Source organism: Crinia signifera, chromosome 19, assembly GCF_055691185.1.
Source record: "Crinia signifera chromosome 19, ASM5569118v1, whole genome shotgun sequence".
Taxonomy (NCBI): domain Eukaryota; kingdom Metazoa; phylum Chordata; class Amphibia; order Anura; family Myobatrachidae; genus Crinia; species Crinia signifera.
Window position 1 is genome coordinate 6,943,374 of NC_139226.1, and position 19,110 is coordinate 6,962,483.

At 46.6% G+C, this 19,110-nt stretch overlaps 2 protein-coding genes across 2 annotated transcripts; one reads left to right on the top strand and one right to left on the bottom strand.

The window, feature by feature from the left end:
• Positions 1-1,252: 1,252 nt before the first annotated feature.
• EMC1 (ER membrane protein complex subunit 1) lies at positions 1,253-13,437 on the bottom strand. Its single transcript, XM_083161921.1, has 23 exons — positions 13,198-13,437; positions 11,574-11,698; positions 11,091-11,156; positions 10,014-10,104; positions 9,477-9,605; positions 9,119-9,245; positions 8,891-9,040; positions 8,127-8,300; positions 7,913-7,984; positions 7,002-7,043; positions 6,785-6,907; positions 6,604-6,700; positions 6,410-6,526; positions 5,654-5,853; positions 5,426-5,575; positions 5,101-5,262; positions 4,508-4,627; positions 4,278-4,415; positions 3,959-4,132; positions 3,661-3,871; positions 2,566-2,650; positions 2,331-2,460; positions 1,253-2,251 (listed from the first exon to the last, which is right to left on the bottom strand). Exons 1-23 carry the CDS (start codon positions 13,287-13,289, stop codon positions 2,072-2,074), a joined length of 2,955 nt encoding a protein of 984 aa, XP_083018047.1. The 5' UTR covers positions 13,290-13,437; the 3' UTR covers positions 1,253-2,071.
• Positions 13,438-13,449: 12 nt separating this feature from the next.
• Positions 13,450-19,076, top strand: MRTO4 (MRT4 homolog, ribosome maturation factor). Its single transcript, XM_083161923.1, has 8 exons — positions 13,450-13,663; positions 15,500-15,558; positions 15,870-15,973; positions 16,506-16,587; positions 16,668-16,735; positions 18,014-18,165; positions 18,296-18,372; positions 18,483-19,076. Exons 1-8 carry the CDS (start codon positions 13,636-13,638, stop codon positions 18,648-18,650), a joined length of 738 nt encoding a protein of 245 aa, XP_083018049.1. The 5' UTR covers positions 13,450-13,635; the 3' UTR covers positions 18,651-19,076.
• The last annotated feature ends 34 nt before the right edge of the window (positions 19,077-19,110 follow it).

Below are 19,110 nucleotides of genomic sequence, written 5' to 3' on the forward strand. Positions count from 1 at the left end.
TTAAAATATTTGCTGGACATAGTGTATAACACCCTCGGGGGAGACTATGCCGAGAAATAAGCATTTTTGTTCCACCAACAAAAAAATATGTTTTATTTGCTTTTTTACCCCACTTATCAAACAAGATGATGACCTATACAGTGGCATTATTACTTCTTTGTTTCTACTGCTGATACCTCTCCCTATGCAACCAAGCATCTGACTTGCCTTCTTCATTGCTTTGTTACATTGCCTACCTGCCTTTAAGTCCCCTGAAATAGTGACTCCTAGATCCCTCTCTTCCTCAGCAGTTTCCATTATAGCGCCCTTGATATTATATTCTGCCTTTGGGGTCGATCCCATTAGGTGCGGATGGTTCGCACTCGCGAATCATCACGGCACTGGGCACACTTTATGGCAGACTGAATTTGCTTAAAAGGGTTCGCACCTCCATAGGGCTGCGAGCCCTTTTAAGCAAATTTGGCCCAGCGAAGGGTGAGAGATCAGCTTAATTCAGGTGCAGTTTTCAGGCACATCACACCCTTCGGCGCTAATAGGATCAACCCCTTTGTGTTCTGAGACCCAAATAATTGGCAGTAAATTGAAACTACCACTTTCTTACCCATTCCTCTAGTCTACCTAGATCCTTAATCATTAGTTTAAAGGTGCCCATACACGTCCCGATACTGCCGATGCGATGTGTGCGATGAGATGCGCGCTCCCAATCTCATCGCACAGTACAAAAAGTATGTGCTGCACATACTTTTTGTACTGGCTTTTTATTGCATTGCATGCACAACGCATGCAATGCAATGCAATGCTACTTTAGCACAAAACGCACGGCAGTATCGGGACGTGTACGCGCACCTTTACTCCTCCTGGTGCATCGACCCTGTTGCACACCTTGGTGTTACCTGGATAGTCGTAATAGCATTTGCAATGTCACCAAAAAAAAAACAGATTTGGGATTATCTCATTCCATGTTTATGTGCTTCCTGTACTTAAAACCAATAAACTTGATTTGCACTAAAAAAAAAAAAAAATCCCAAGTTCCAGTACAGATCCCCGGGGTACTCCAATGGTGACCTTCCCATCCTAATACTACACTCTGCTATGACCCATTCCCCATCATAGAATCCCAAGCTACCAAGTATATTTACATTCTGCCATGTGGATTACAGAACACTTGCAGCAAAGTGGGCCATACAGAATCACTTGATTTCGGTAAGGGTGGAGATTTCATATAAAGAAGTCGGCTTTCACACGCAGTAGATTAATGGGGAATTAAACCTTTTATTATCTTCATGGGTGCCTGGCAAATTCTCATACCACATACCTCTCACATGTGACCATTCCAGAGGAAAACTTTATTACAGGACTCTTGAATGACAAATGATCTGAAACTCTGAGAATCACTTAAATATTTCTCTTGCAAACACACAGATGAAAATAGGCAGCAGCATGTCACAATTGTAGGAATATAATGGCTATAGACTTTTTATCCTTCTAGAATTTCTGATACTCTCCCCAATCCACCCCCCCCCCCCCCCCCCCAATAAAAACACAACAGTTAAGCAGTGTTCTGAAATCTTTCTGATGTCACTGAGAATAAATTCTAAGCTCTGATCAACTTGTTCCCGGTTCACAAAATCAGGTTCCCGACCAAAATGGGCAATATCATAAGGATTGTCATTTCATAAAACACTTAATTAAGGAAATTGGATAAACCAATTAGCTCAGCTTTCCTTAAACTGTACATGCACCTCACATACATGAACCCGCGCACAGGTACACTAGTTTGGTTATGGGGATATATTCACAGTGGTTAATTTATATAAATAAAAGGTGGGCAATGTGAACCTCAATCATCTGTCCTTTTTATGCAAATAAAGACAACATTTCATTCACCCGAAACAGATTTGGTGATTAATTAGCTCCAGTGTAGGCCAATCCATGCAGAAGTGGCAATATCGCCGTGGCAGTCTAACGTATCATATAAATTCAAGTCTATGTCCAGTGTTCCTGCTGGGTCTGTTCCGCTGATCGCCGGCGATGGGTGATCAATGTATGACGGTTCCCCCAGACTACCACATTAGCGCCATGCACGGTTCAGCAGTTTAACTTGTGCCAGTCTTTTTGTAATCATGGTGGCAAAGACCAGGCCGAGGAGGACACTGCTGATTAGGATGTAATCGTAATCATCCTTCAATACGTCAAACTGCTTGGAGGGATAAACCCGCGTCTGGTAGATGTCCAGGCCAAAGGCCACAACCTGCAGGGAAATAGAAATGCAAGGTCAGAGACTGCGTGGGTCAACACAGAGCGAAACGCGCAGGACACAGATCACTCACCAGGCAGGTAGACTCCAGGCCGGAGGGAGCCGTGTAAATGCCTCTCATTCGAGACACGGTTTGATTGTAATTTATGAATCGTTCCGCATGAATCTGAATGTCGGGAGTGTAAGGGATGAGGTTCTCTTCCCTGCACATATAAGAATAGAGTTAATAATGAATGGCGCACTTTAGCGGTCAATGGAAATAAATGCAATAAACTTAAAGGTGTCTTAGCATAGTCTCTAGGTCTGACCTGGTGTACTCTGTGGGGATCTCCGGCCGGCGTGGGTCCAGCAATGCTTTGGGAAGGGAAAGGATAGCCCCCGATGGAAGACCGACTGCAGAAATGAATGATATTCGGGATTATGACCATTCCCTGCAGACCTGCTGTAGAAAATCTCTACCGCTCCATTCTACGCACATCACTGGACTAGTAATAATCTAGTTCATTATATGAGCCATAGCAGTGCCCTTACTTACAATAAACCACATGCTGCTAGTGTACATTACGCCACAGTGCCCCAATTCACATTACGCCACAGTGCCCCAATTCACATTACGCCACAGTGCCCCAATTCACATTACGCCACAGTGCCCCAATTCACATTACGCCACAGTGCCCCAATTCACATTACGCCACAGTGCCCCAATTCACATTACGCCACAGTGCCCCAATTCACATTACGCCACAGTGCCCCAATTCACATTACGCCACAGTGCCCCAATTCACATTACGCCTCAGTGCCCCAATTCACATTACGCCACAGTGCCCCAATTCACATTACGCCACAGTGCCCCAATTCACATTACGCCACAGTGCCCCAATTCACATTACGCCACAGTGCCCCAATTCACATTACGCCACAGTGCTTGAGTACATATTATGTCACATTGTAGTGCTGCCAGTGTAAACATTGCGCCAGTGCCCCAATTCACATTACGTCACATTGGAGTGCCTCCAGTTCATATTATGCCCCCGTGTATTGGCCCCTGTTCATTTTATGCCATATTGTGCAATATATCAGTGCCCCATTTCGCAATGCCCCATTTTGTAGTACAACCCATTACAGTGCCCTCCAGTTGTCATGCTAAACTAGAATACCTCCATTTCATATTGTGCCATACAGTATAACACAATTACAGTGCCCTTCAGAGCATATTATACCACATTCCTGTGCCCCCTATACATTATAAGATGCACTGCGCACACACCATTCACTGAAAATGGAAAGTCACCCCATTCACACCAAACTGGCCATAGGCCACTGCGTAGCAGGCAATCCTGGGTCCGGACCCTAAACCCCATACACAGCCAGTGCACCCCCCTACAGCCAGCGCCGATACTCACTGAGGATGTGACGGCTGGTAATGCCCCGTTCGGTAATTGTGGACTGCATAGCCCGGATGGCTGAGGGGAAGATATAGGATTGCTGCAGGACGTGCGGGAGGTGAGGCCGGTCCAGGGAGCTGAAGTTTGTGCTGTTATACTGCTCAGTGCCTTCATACAGTTCCAAGACCGTCAGCTCGTTCCGGCGAGCCTTGCTGTTCCAATACTGGTACTGTGGGGGGAGGAGGAGGAGAGGGGCTGTACTGGCGGGGACATCAAAGGACAGCAGATAACAAGCTGATCAGCAGGTCGATCTTACCACCACCCAGTTTTCGGAGTGCACCACGTGAACAGGTCCTTTGGCCTTTCTCTGCATTGATGAGTGGATGATCCGTCCTGTGACGCCATCGATGAGATAGATTCCTATGAAGCAGCGGTCAGGATGAGTGTCCGTGCTTTCCGTCACAAGTACCAACAAATTGGGGTTCAAGTACTACAAAATAACAAAAATGTAATGTCAACAGAAACGGACGTAAAATTTGTCAATGTCCCAATCGTTTTCCAAAGTAGCGTTAACGTAAGAGCCGGGCCCGCCAGAATAACACTGATCCACCAACGCTGTACAAAAGCCTCCTAACCTTGTAAAGAACGCTGCGGTCCCCCATTACTCGGCCCTGAGAGTGAACATGCTCGTTAGAACGCTTTCCCTTCATAACTGTAACCCTCTGGATTTCTGGTGGCAGCAGGATCTCCCAGATCTCCTCTGTGGACAGGTCCTGTAAGAAGAAAACGGCAGTGAGGACACACCCCCAGTGGGCGGGACAGTAACGGGAATAAGCGAATGATGCATCCCCTCACTGCGTTCTACCTTGTGCAGGCGGAGTCCAGACAGTTTCCCCTTCTCGGTATCCACCAGGTAGAAGAAGATGGTAGGGGACAGCTCCTGTAACTGCTGCAGAACATTCTTTGTGGCCGGGAAGGGGATGACCTGGAAGGATGAATGAGTCGTCAGTCGGTCTAACAGTATAAACGCCTCTCACAGGAACCAGGAACACACAGACAATTACCATATAGATTATAACTGCCAGATTAAATGTAACTACCAACAGTATAGGATGCTTCCTACACGATCCACAATTTATTCATGTTTCATGTAGGCACAAAAGAGGGAGGAGACAGATGGAAGAGCATTCTAGCAGGATAAAAAGACAGCCAAAGTAGCTATTTAAAGAGCCCAATCGTCTGATTATAGATTTATAGGACGGAAAAGATAATTGACTTTTAGTATGTTCCGTCCTCATCTCCTCCAAGCAGTTTTTAAAAAGGTACGGAGCAAACCCTTTAACCAGGAAAATAAAAAAGGTTTCATGTACGTAAGGGGGGGCAATTCTACAACAATAACGTGAGCTGCCATTGGGCCCCTACAGCGCTATAAGGCACTTCTACCTCTCGGTGTCTCACCTTGTGCTGATCGTCCAATAGTAGAAGCACTTTGGCGTAGTCGTGATCCATTATTGGAAGCAGTAGAGATTGGAGGATGGGACGCTGGAGAGGAGGCGGTGTCATCTGACTCACCTTTCCGAATATGGGGTTGAAGACATAAAGGGAGCTCATAGCCGTCTCCTGAAACATAAAACATTCCGGTGTGAGGGACGTTCATGTACAGCTACAACATTAATAAACAGTTCTACACGTGATGGATAACATATGCGAAACGAGAATACGATGTGATTGGCCGGATTACAGCGAACGCTGCAGAGACGTCAGAACGGACAGGAGGTCTTACCTTGTCCTTTACCAGCAGGGTGCACTGCGGTGGGTGAGGGAAGTGGGCGGTTGTTCTCTGTACGAGCAGCTTGAAGGAGGCACCTGGCTGAACGCCCGGCAGGTAGAACTTCCACAGAATGCTGCCCGAGCTGCTCTCAATACCAAAAAGCTGTAAATGGGAGAACAGGACCGTTACACCAGCACGACCAAAGTCACACCGAAGACACCATGACCCCAACAGTCTCACCTTCCCAGAGGAGGTCACCACCACCATCATCTTCTGCAGGTTGAAGTCGTCCCTGGCCAGCGTGTCAATGTTGATCTCGCTGCGGATCTGGCTGCGCGGTTTACGGGCGTCGCAGAACATCTTCCACAAGTGGGCGCTCCAGGACTGCAGCAAAATCAACTGCGAGGACAAACGTTTCAGCACCATTCCCAGCAGGCCGTCTGAGTTGGGGAGATGAATACACGGGGAGAGAATATTAACCCCTTCATCACCTACTTTGTAGCTTGGTCCCAAGACACTTAAGTATTTTTACTATCTGCTGGTGAATGGCAATCAATTTTATTTGTTAGGGTTTCAGAGTATATATATTTTATGGTCATGGTGCAGTTTTCCTTTGGCAACTTTTCTAAATTGTTTTTAAACAGACCTAGTTAGTAAGACCTGGAGAAACATTCATACTTTTGTAGTAAATATAAAACGGCACCATCCATTATACAATAACAGCGTGTACTATCCTAAATACTCTGTTTGTAGGACAGGCAACAGCGTTGACATCCTAATTAGATACGGAAATATTCTGAATCCCCCTATTTATAGATGAATATGACCATCAGCCGATATCGGTGACAGAACCCAGGCGGAGCTTACCTTGTATAGCTGGTTCCCGGCAGCACAGAAAGTAAAAGGAAAAGAACCAGTAAAATACAAATATAAGAGAACAGGGAGCCTAGAACACCCATACAGGGACCTCTACAATCCACTACTCTACACCTGTACCTGCTTTCTTGCCAAACTCCCCTTCCAGTTCAGCCTGGGCCCCGGTGAGCGGTAAATCAACCATTTCCATGGTGACCACATCCGCCAGCGACTCCTCCCGCAGCCATAAGACCTTCCCTGTGGAAAGCATGCAACCATTAGACAATGAGAGCAAACCAAGGTGGAGGTGAAGTGAGACTGGCATGACTAATGACCTGGCTGGTACAGGAACAGCAGCTGGTTGTCCTCCGTCTGCACCAGAGCCCGATACCCCACGGAGTCATCTTTCTTCAGGAACAGCTGGAGGAACAGCTGCAAGCAGAGAACAGCGTAAGAACAGAAAACAGCGGAACACAAAAGGCACAACGTGGTTCCAAGTGCACGGGTCACACTCACAGCATCCGGCCTCACACAGCTCTGCTCCAACGTGAAGGGTAAGGTGGTCTCCAGGAGCCGCCGGCCGCTGTCCGCCATGTACAGGCTGATGGCATATGTCTGTCCGGGACAAGACGCGGCATCCTGCACCAAAGCAACAGGCAGAACTAGATAAATACAACGCCTAGTAGGATGTGGGCATTAACCATATATATATATATAGAGGGCTGGGAGTTACCGTAGGGCAGCTCAGTCCAGGCGGAATCTCTGTCTTCTGGGACTAAATAAAAGGACAATGACCACAAATGAAAGTGACTGCATCCACCATATGGGGAACATGGGCATTAACGAAACGAAAAGATTGTGAAGTACAGCTGGATAGTGCTACAAATCAGATCAGCGCCACCTACAGGCCTCCAGAAGAATCAACTGGGAAAAGCATCCGTACACTAGATGGCGCATTAACACATCACGGTGCGTGTAGATCTTTTTAAAACCATTTATACCGATATATGAATTGCATTAGGGTGTAGGGGGATATCACCGATATATGAATTGCATTAAGGCAGGCATGTCCAAACTATGGCCCTCCAGCTGTTGTGAAACTACACTTCCCATCATGCCTTGCCACTGTTTTGCTATTCGGGAATGCTAAAACGATGGCAAAGCATGCTGGGATGTGTAGTTTCACAACAGCTGGAGGGCCACAGTTTGGACATGCCTGCATTAAGGAGTAGGGGGATATCACCGCTATATGAATTGCATTAAGGCGTAGGGGGATATCACCACTACTAATATGTTTTGGCCAGAGTTATCCTATAGCTGGCATCGGGTATAATATGCTCGGATAGCCCCGATAATGGCATAACTCTGTCTTATGGTAGTTAATATGCTATATACACCGTTATCTGTGCGCTAGCTACTATGTATTTTTGCGCTATGACTTGTGCCTGTCACAATAGTGGACCATTAGTATATGCATTGCATTTCTATTACATTTATTGGGGTGTTCATTCTTGTACTTTGCATGACAAACGGATCACTAAGGATATTTGGCCACCTGTGATGGTTGTGCTCTATTTTGTTACAATTCTTTTTTTGCTGTTGAATTTGTTTTTCCAAAATGATAGGTGTACGCTGCACACTGACCGTATCAATCTTGCACTGCATCACAGCCGCCACGGTCTTGTCAGCCGCTGAAGCAAACGTTACCAGAGACACCTGCATGAGATAGGAACGGTGTGGAATGCTTTATCAGGACTTAGACTGGACCTTCCACCAAGTGAACCTTGGGGACTGTCCGTTTAGCAGGTATTACCTTAGGGGAGCATGGAGCCCCCTCCTCTCAATGTACCGAGCTTACCTGGGAAAAGTCGCGCAGTGGGGTCAGGACGCCATCTCTGTACTGCATTAGAAGGAAGCGGCGCGGGGAAATCTGAAGGAAGAACTGCGGCAGCGGCGTTGACACGGCGGCAGTGCGGGGAGCAGGAAGGATGCCCAGCTCTGTGATGTCATCAGCCACTTCCACTCCCAGGGACTATAGTATAAAACAAGCAACAGTCGTTACTTCTCACACAGACACAAATGGGGTACGACACCAATTATCTCCCAGATTGCAACCAAGGGTTACTGATGTGCCTTAAGCCTGTTACCCACTTCCCTAGAAGCTACTGTTCTCTGGTATCAGACACTGCAGCTTACTAGTAACGTTGTACAGTCGTTTGATGCTCAAATGGTAAAAAGGAATGTTCTAATGGTCTGCGATTGTATTAAATGTTTTAAGGATTTTAATAGGTACCAGTTACTAATTTAATAGCTCTCAGGCAGAAAATTGGCGTTTTATAGTTAACCCTTTGAGTACCGACATCTCTGCAAAAGATGCGCAAAATATCTGCTAAAAATGGCAGCATTGCTCACATTTGTTATATAAATTCAAATAAAAAATGTTGTTCAAAAATTATAATTTCCTATATTACAGGCCATTATGGTGAATACAAAGGTTTGCTTGGCAATTTTCACACCTATTTTGACACATTCTCTTGGCACTTAAAGGGTTAAACTCCACCTGCCAACAGCCATTGTCACTTGCTCTCATTATGATGGGATAGAGGAGGACAGCTGTCTGACCTGCAGGCGATGCTGAGTGGTTTCCTCCCCAGACACCAGAGACAGCGTGTGGAGGGAGGCAGTGTCTGTGTCAGTACAGACCAGGATGCTGTCGGCAACCACTCCACATGTCCCCTGTAGAGTGCGGAGCCAAGGAGCTGACACCTGAACCTGGGGACACAGAACGGACAATGGTCAGGGCATGGATCAGGCCTGTCCCATCACTGTTTTTAGATTTTCCCAGCTGACCTGCTGAGCGAGAGATCCATCTTCTATGCTGTACGTCAGGATGCGGATGTAACTGTTTGGCACAATACCAACCACATGGACTTGCCCCTTGTAGGCGGAGTGCAGCAGCTGGTACCGCACAGTGCCACTGGTAGAAAGACAAGACGTGTCTATCAGTATACACACACACACACCTATTGATTTATCGCCACCTAGTGGCTGAGCTTTTAGCAGCAAAAGATGCGATACAGGCAAGTAAACAAACTAGCAAAAATGACCTGTCACAAGTTTCTGTAAATTGCCTCATTGCTCTGCAGTAGACATTCTGCAGTAAGCCCTATAAACACATCTTTGGAGATTCCTCACACACAATACTCACCTGTCTGGGAGAGATTCGGCCCATTTTTGGTGCCCGTTGGACAGATAATGAAGCGACAGAACCGATGCTTTTAGTACTGCAATGTATCTTGCCGTGTCCTGAGAACCGGCAAATCCAGCTGTCTGAAAACTAAGACAACATACAAGAAACACCATTAAAGTGGAGTCATTGTCTGCATGCAATGGAGGCTGCCAGTTTATGTATGACTTTGAACTGCACCACAGCCCATCAATTCACAAGGAACTAGTGACCTTTATATTGGTCCATACTGTCTCTTGGGAAGCGAAGTGCCAAAATTGATACTAAATTACTAATATATACATGCAGGTAAATGAAGGACACTAATTAAGAGGCTGTGACCTCATAAACATTGGTTCAGCCTAAAAATGAACAGTCCAAGCGATGGATATACCTGAAGACCATAACGTATGTTTTCTTCCTACACTATATAATTACCGAGAACACGTGCTTACTGGGAGATGGAACATTTCTGTACTCTATGAACAGTTTGGGGTCGTCACGTGGGTGGTAACTTACCTGCCAGGCTCTAGGACGGCCTCCCAATTCAGACCACCAATGTTTGTTTCCCAGGACCGCAAAACACGACCCCCTGATATTGTGATGGCATCTGAAGAACATAAACATTAAATATTAGATTGAAATATTATTCTATATATTGTTCATTGAGGCACACTGCAGCTATCAAAACCCATGCAGTTCCTCTTCCCTGCCTTGAGTGTCGCTCTCTGCTGTGGTGCTTCTAGCACATGTCTGGTCTGTACACCAATGCTGAAATACAGGCCACACTGTGCTAGAAGGACCACAGCAGAGAGCCACACCCCAGGCAAAGAAAAAGGAACTGCATGGGGAAATGTGTTTTGGAAGATAATTCACTAATTCTGTGACCCTGGCCTGCGGGAACCCTGTCCTATTTTTATGTATGGTAGAGATTTCGTTTTCCATGGGAAGAGAAGCAGTGTACACATAGTAATAGAAGACAGCTACAGCTCGGATACTAATATTGGCTTGTGCCTCAGTAATTCTGAGTCATACCGATAACATCCATGGGACCAGGGACCCCAAATATATCATCAGCTATCCCCCTTAAATTGAGAAGAGACTGCAGGACAGAGACAAATGTAATCTCATTAAAAGACAACCATACAGGAAGACTTAATAATAAGTTGGAGAAGCCACAGAATACCCAAAAATGGATTCTAGCATTACCCTGCAATTCATAGGGTAGTATTCAATGCCGTTCGCCGCGGCCTGCGAGTCGGTTAAACAGCGAGTAACGCAGAATACCAGCGATCCTCGCTGTTTAACCCCCTCGCCAGCCGATCGCCCTATTCAACGTTCCAGGGGAATACTCGCCATCCTGTTCCCCCAAACAGCGAGACCCGCGGCTAATGCAGCGAACCCGCTGTATTTAGCCGCGAGTCTCGCTGCTTACGCCGATTCCCCCTCGCTCAAAAAGCAGAGCGAGGGGGGAATTGGCGTATGAGGGGGTGAGTTGAATACTGAAAGGGCGCCGCTCGCCCACAGCATTAAATATACCCCAATGACAGCACCCCAGGGAATGAACATGAATTGCCTATAGGGGGAATCACTCACCTTGACCATACGGGAGTAGAGCATCCACGGTGCCGTCTAACGTATCCTTATCCACATGACGCCACACTACAATACAATAATGACAATGACGCTGGATAACACTTCAGACAGAAACATTTACATGATGTCAGGAATGAATGGACAGAAAATTGCATATATGTAGTGGTGTAATGTCTACTAGCTGTGCCACAGGGGGAATTAATCTTCCTATAACTGGGTGCCACAACATTATGTTTAGTACTATAGATAACTACACAAGACTTCATTCTGCAAAACAGCAAACACAAAGGAAAATGACTCCCTATTATAAATTTTAGCGGGGGTCGTGTTACGTCAAAGAACGTTATAGTTTAAAGTATATGCACTAGATTGTATGCCCGTTACAAGGTACATCGTTAACTATATCGCTTATGGAGCATATCTTATAGTGTGTAGCCGGCTTTATATTTGGAAGGATATATCATTCAGGATTTCTCAACTCACAAATATCCCCCGTGCGAGAGTTCAAAGACACAATCACGTTTTTCTCTGTGGCGGCAATGAGTTTCTTTGCGCCTTGTCCGGACTCCAGCGCGGCAAATTTCAGGCGTCCCACATACTGCTGTCTCCTGTGGACAAATGGGGGGGACAACATTAAATAACCTGTGGGTGGGTCCAGCCAGGTGGGACTGGTCATTGTCGCCGGACAAGAAGCATCATCATCATCAAGAGGAGACAGAAGGGACCCTTGGAGAGAAGTTTTATGTGTACAAATATTCTATTACTGTACACAATGTACCTGTATTACCACGGTCTAATAAAACATTTGTGTGCTAACACATTGTATTGTCACACAAGTGCTAAGTCATTTATGTCATCTCATTAAATATGCCATGGAAAGGATGGAAGACAACGGATACAATGTATCACTTCACAACAATAACAGCTTATAATCAGAATGTTCACTATGATAAACAGTGATAACGGAGACGCCGATGAAGATAAAATGACAGAGATTCTCAGCTCAATCATCTATTGTTTAATCTGCCTCCACATCCCCTCCTTCTCACCAGCGGCCCCAACGCCCAGATATAGTTCCCCTTTTATCCTCCCCATTACATCCCTTTGTGTGGGGAGCTCATCAGCACCGTTGTCCTCCAATATCACCATAACAACCAAATCTACCTATCTTCCCCTCTAGCCTTATTTCCTGTCCCATGTAACTAGCTACCTGCTGCCCATCTTGTTTTGGATGAAAAAAACTGAAGTCCTTGCCTCCCCACCTCTCCCTTTTCTCTGTCTCAGTTTTCTATGCCTCGGACTCCTCTGTTCCCCAAGTTCACTGCCCAGAAACCATTATTGATTCTGCCCATATTGAGTCCCTTTCCCCAATTACCACTTTCCCCACATGGATCCAGGACATTTCCCACATTGCTTCCTACCTGCAATCATATTTTCTCCCGACCTCTAAATAGGTAATTGAATCCCACCTCTTCATACAAGCGTGCTACCCCTAACCTCCAGCACCTGTCCCCTAATCACTTTATGGTGTTGAAGTGCAGGCGATGCTCCATTGGAACGCTTGCAATAGAGCCCTTCATCTCCGAAATACTGTTCCTAAGTGGCTCATTGTAGTATGCAGCCCAATATGGCTATATAGGAACAGTCTTGGATGACTGTGTATAAGGCGAATAGCATTGACCTTACGTGTAGTGACCCCTATTGTGTCCACACATATTCCCTATAGAGTGCAAGCTCACGGGATCGTAATTTGCGGATACAATCAGGTAAACATGTAACTGTCCTTACTACAGTGTCCTTTGCTCTATTGTTGTATATTCCACCCCCCTTGTGCGGTGACACGGAAGCATTGTGCTGCCATATTAATAACAGTCAAATGACAATAATAATAATACTAACGATGATGAAGATAAAAAGAAGATGAAGAAGAATAAAAGCAGGGACAATGATGATGCTGCTGGTAAGAACAAAGATTATTATAGGAGATAATAATGATGGTGACAGGGCAGAGGGTGCTGCCAGTCTCCATGCCCTGCCTGGGAAGATGATGGTCACCCTGCCCCTGGGGTGCCCTGTCACCCTGACACTACCAGTCCCCAGCACTCACCAGTCGAACTTCCCCACCTGGTCCTCGTACACGGCGGCCCCCAGGGACAGGGACCCCAGCAGCAGCACTAGCAGCTCACACACAGGCGCCATGACACAGAGAGACCGGCTACACCTCCCGTACACCACCGAGTTCACAGCTGCAGCAACCAGAGCGCCCACTCCGTACCATAGAGACAAGGGGGAGGCGGCATGACGGTCTACCAACCATAGAGGGGAGATAACGCTAGAGCGTCGCCCGCATTGTCAGTGTCAGAGGCTGTCAGTGCGAGAGAGCTGGATACAGGGCGGAGCCTCCGGCTCCTGTGTAGGCAGTGTGAGGGGCAGCCCCGGAATCCCATCATGCAACGCGAGTCCCGGGGTCCTTGCAAGGCACATGCTGCTTCCTGATTCCTTCAGCACCACGTGAGTGATCAAGAAGCGACCGGAGCAGAACATTATGCCGAAATCCAAGCGGGACAAGAAGGGTGAGCGGGGCTACCACTGTGGGCACAGTGTCCTGCTGTATAAGCTCCCTGTATTACCAGTCACCTCTTACTACAGTGTCCAGCACTATAATATATATCCAGAGTACTCTTACAGTGTCCTGCTATATAACATGTCCCCTGCCACCTTACTGTGCAGTGTCCCACTATATAATCTCCTTGTATCACCAGTCACCTCTTACTACTGTGTCCAGCACTATAATATATCCAGAGTACTCTTAATACAGTGTCCTGCTATATAACATGTCCCCTGCCACCTTACTGTGCAGTGTCCCACTATATAATCTCCTTGTATCACCAGTCACCTCTTACTACTGTGTCCAGCACTACAATATATCCAGAGTACTCTTAATAGTGTCCTGCTATATAACATGTCCCCTGCCATCTTACTGTGCAGTGTCCGTACTACATAATCTCCCTGTAGCACTAGTCACATCTTACTATACAGTGTCCAGCAGTATAATATATCCACAGCCCCCCTACTACAACCTGTCATATTCCTAAAGTGTCCTGCTGTATACTATGCCCCCAGTCCCCTTACTAGTGTCCAGCACTCTAATATATCCCCAGTCATTTTACTACACGGTCCTGCTGTATAACATATCCCTAGTCACCTTGCTACAGTTTCCAGGGTACTTGTTTCCTAGCACGGCGCCCATCGCATGGCATCATGTACCTTATTTAGTGGTGTGCGATGCTTGTACAATTAAATATTGCATAGCATCGAATGCCAGCAAATTGAATGCGATGCGATTTTTAATTGTACAAGCACCCATGCCATGAGATGTGATGGGTGCTTACAGTGAGATGTAACCCCCAGTATCCACGCCATCCCGAAGCGTGGCGAGCGGCGGCGGCGGTACACGTCCTCCGACCTTTTCATACCCCCACTATCCACGTCGGCGTGGAGTTTATTTTAGATAGTGGGGTGAGCCACTGTGCCCGAAGCGTGGCCAGCGGATGCGGAATACATGTAAAGTAATCCGTGTCCCCTTTCGGGGCTCGCTGCACTCGCCACGCTTCGGGCTCATATTCTGCGTTCCCTCTCGGGGCTCGCTGCGCTAGCCACGCTTCGGGCACTATATAAAATCAACTCCACACCGACGTGGATAGTGGGGGTATGAAAAGGTCGGAGGACGCGTACCGCCACGCTTCGGGATGGCGTGGATACTGGGGGTTACAGCTCATTGTAAGCACCCATCGAATTGCATTGCATGCCGCAATATTCCAGGGGGATGCGATGCGATTTTTAGGAGCCCATACGATGGAAATCGTGGGCGCCGTTCTAGGAAACAAGTACCGTTTCCAGCACTATACTATATCCCCAGTCATCTAACTAGTGTCCTACTGTATAACATATCCCAAGTCACCTTATTACAGTGTCGCGCACTATAGTATATCTTGTAATTTTCTAGTATCCAGCAATATAATGTCTCCCCAGTCATCTTACTCCAGTGTCCTGCTGTATTCCATATCCCCAATCACCTTACTAGTATCCTGCTGTATAACTTATCGTCTTAGTGTCCTGCGATATAATTTATCCCTACATTACCAGTCACCACTTACTACAGTGTCCAGCTACATAATAAATCCCACGTTTCCCCAGTCACCACCCACTAAGTGTCCAGCTACATAATAAATCCCGTTTCCCCAGTCACCTCTCACTACAGTGTCCTGCTATATAATATCTCTGTATCACCAGTCACTGCTTACTACATCCACCTTAGGACTTTCCTCAGCAGCAGATGTAGATTTGTGTGTTGGTGTCTGAGCTGAGCAAGTAAATATATACATATATTTATTTTTGTCCTTCTCCAGTGTCGCTGACTAAGACGGCCAAGAAGGGTCTGCAGGTGAAACAGAACCTTATAGAGGAGGTGGGTATCCGTCTGCCGCCATCAGATCAGTACTGGCTTAAGGTGCCCATGATGTATTGGGGCAATACCCTGACAGTTATGTCAGAGGATCGGGGATATCAAACATGTTTAAAAATCCTGATCCTGGCAGGGATTGTGGAAACAATTTCAACATGTTTTATTTCCCCAATCATCTATGCCCGCCGATGGGCACATCCACACAGAGGGTCTGCGTATCGTCCCCTGATGTATGGACACCTTTTGGCTACTAGCAGTTGTGTAGGAACTCTGGCTGCTGCCATCCCATCTCTCTGCACATCTTCTCCCCCCAGCTGCGGAAATGCGTGGACACCTATAAGTACCTGTTTGTGGTGTCGGTGGAGAACATGAGGAACAACAAGCTGAAGGATGTGCGGAACGCCTGGAAGCACAGCCGGTAAGTCCCCCCCGGTTCTCCTCCTGCGGGTTCACTGGTACATTATAGCAGAGAGGACTGTGGGGGCTGCGCTTAGTGCTAAATGTGAATGTTCCTGTTCTATAAAACAGACCTTCAGCAGAATATGGCTTCATGTGCTACTATAGGAGTATATAATACATGTCCCCAGCGCTGTCCTCAGGGTGGCCAGGTTGTAGTTGGCAGCTGGAGGGCTGCGGAACCATTTGGTAACATCGCCTCTGTCTGTTCTTAGTCTGAGGTTTATTTTTCCGATCCTACCCTAAAATGTCACTACAAGCCCGTTCCCTGATGTCATCTGAGATTAACCATTTACACAGACAGATTGGGGTTACCCGTAATAATGCCTTCTGTTTACTGTAAAGAGAACCCCCCCAAACCCAACACCCCTTTAGAGATGTGAAACATAACTGAAAACCAGCTAACGGCACCGTTCTGTTAGAAGATCTAGAAGTCAGATATGATGAGAGGTCTGTTCAGAAATCTGCCTTAAGTTTACTCCTCTGACTTTTAGGTTATTCTTCGGCAAGAACAAAGTGATGATCCTGGCTTTGGGAAAGGGCCCCTGTGACGAGTACAAGGATAATTTGCACAAGGTAAGATGTTGACTTGCTTTGAACCAATCTGTGGCCACTGTTCCTGTAATACTGATTTCGGCTCTTTTTATTTCTTCCAGCTGAGTAAGTGTCTGAAAGGAGAAGTCGGGGTCCTATTTACCAATCGCACCCAGAAGGATGTTAAAGAGTAAGACTTGTGCCCTTTAGTACTTCTACACCAAACCCTTATGCTGGCTCACCTGCAAAGGCAAATTTCTTCTCAAATGGACAACACCATGTGCACTGCAGTTGGGGCAGATGTAACGTGTGCAGAGAGAATTAGATTTGGGTGGGGTTTTACTTCAAAGTGAGATCTATATTGCAGTGTAAAAATAAAGCAGTCAGTATTTTCCCTGCACAGAAACAAAATAACTCACCCAAATCTAATTCTCTGCACAAGTTACATCTGCCCTCCTGCAGTGCACATGGTTTTGTCCATTTGAGAAGAAATTTGCCTTTGCGGGTGAGCCAGAATAAGGGCAGAATAAGGGCAAAGGTGTAACCAGAATCTAGTGGGATCTAATCAGCAACCTGTGACCCCACTTGCTTCTACAACTGGAACGCTGTGGTTGCTGCCAATTTGTTCCCAGGGGTAACTGTCTTGGTTCCGGTGGGAAAGAGCAAGTGAAGCTCCCAAATGACCGTCCTTGGAATTCTACTATGGCTTCCAAAATGTTTCTATTACACTGCAGGTTTTAATGGTAGCTATGCCAAATTGACTGAGGTACTAATTAAATCACCTGCGCTAAAGCATGGCCATTCATAAAACCTGGACTGTAATGGCAGAGTTTGAGCAACTTAAGGCAGTGGTTCCCAAATTTAGTCCTCAGGTTACCCTATAGCTTGTGTGTACCCCCAATATGTCTGAATGACGTTTTTCACAAACCTCACATTTGCTGTGAATTGCTGATGACGTTTTTCACAAACCTCACATTTGCTGTGAATTGCTGATGCCTGATTAGATCTACAGATATATAGGACGGTCTGGCGGTGTACAGGTTGTTGGGTCACTGACCTAACAGGGTGGGCACATTTAAACGCCTGCCCAGTTGTGACGTCAGGCAGGACACAGCATGTTCAATTGCCTGGAGTGGATGCATTTACCAATCGATAGGTAACTTGGCCAGGTGTCTGCACAGCTTAGCAGTCAAGGATTTAAGAATATCCATGCTTGAGCTTAGTTGGTTAATTCAATCATCTGTGCTTAAGGATATCCTGAACACCTGTGCTGTTAGGTGCCTTGAGGACAGCGTTTGGGAAGCACTGACATAAGGAATGGACATGTGTTGCATGGATGTCGCCAGCGGTAGGATTATGCATAATGCCGTAAACTGCCGGCGCCCTGATTGTTTGCCCCATTTGCGGATAAGCCAGCCGCCGCTCGTCTGGTCCTCAGAGGTAACGCTTCATGACCTGTGTCTTGCAGATGGTTTGATCAGTTTAAAGAGACAGATTTTGCCCGATCTGGGAATAAGGCCACTTACGGAGTCGTCCTGGACGAAGGGCCACTGGAACAGTTTACCCATTCGATGGAGCCACAGTTACGGCAACTGGGTCTGCCCACAGCACTGAAAAAAGGTGACCTTCTGTGTTCTATGCATGGTATAGGAACCAATGTTCCATAAAACTGAAGTCCTTGGTGTAGTTATTGGTGATTTCTGTAGGTTCCCCCATCTCTCCCTCTTACACTGGTTTGTGGTTCTTGCAGGAGTGGTGACTCTTCTGTCAGACTACGAGGTGTGTAAAGAGGGCGACACACTCACCCCGGAGCAGGCTCGTATTCTGGTGAGTTGGAGAGAATAAGCTTTGTTACTATTGATCGTATGTACTGTCTCCAGTGTACATATCCGCCACCTTGCTCAATGACACTGACCTATAGGGTATATTTATTGCAGAAACTGTTTGGATATCAAATGGCAGAGTTTAAAGTTGCCATTAAGTCCATGTGGGAGGCAGAGACGGGTGCGTTCCAGAAGTTATCAGAGGACTCTGAGAAGAGTGGAGATGAGATGGATGATGAAGCGGAAGAGGAGGGAGACGATGGGGACGATGCTGTGGAGTGATTCCAGCCAAGGCAGAATACCAGGGTCCCCTCTGTTCTGTTAGAGGAAACATTGCCCATGCAGAGGAAGTGGGATCCCTGCTCCCAGGGGCTTCTGGGTAAAGACTCTGTTCCTGTGTTTTAACAGAAGACTTTTCTGATTGCGTGTATATAAAACGTCCATCGTTTTTAATCCTAATCTCTGCAGGAGCCAGGTCTTGGCTGCAGGGAGATTTTCTGCACATGTTGGGCCTCAGTCTCCCTACACGCTGTTGTGTTCCCCATGTTCTCTGGTGCTTGCTAGGGATCTGACTGGCAAGTCCTGTAGGTAATGAGATGTCTATAAGAATCTGGCTGCACCAGGCTGTAGTGCTCCCATATTGCTGTGTATCCTGAAACATTTGCTGGGCTGTTTTATGAGCTAGTGAATAAACCAGTATGAATGCCCCCTGTTCTGTGCAGTATTCATTCTCCTACCCCCC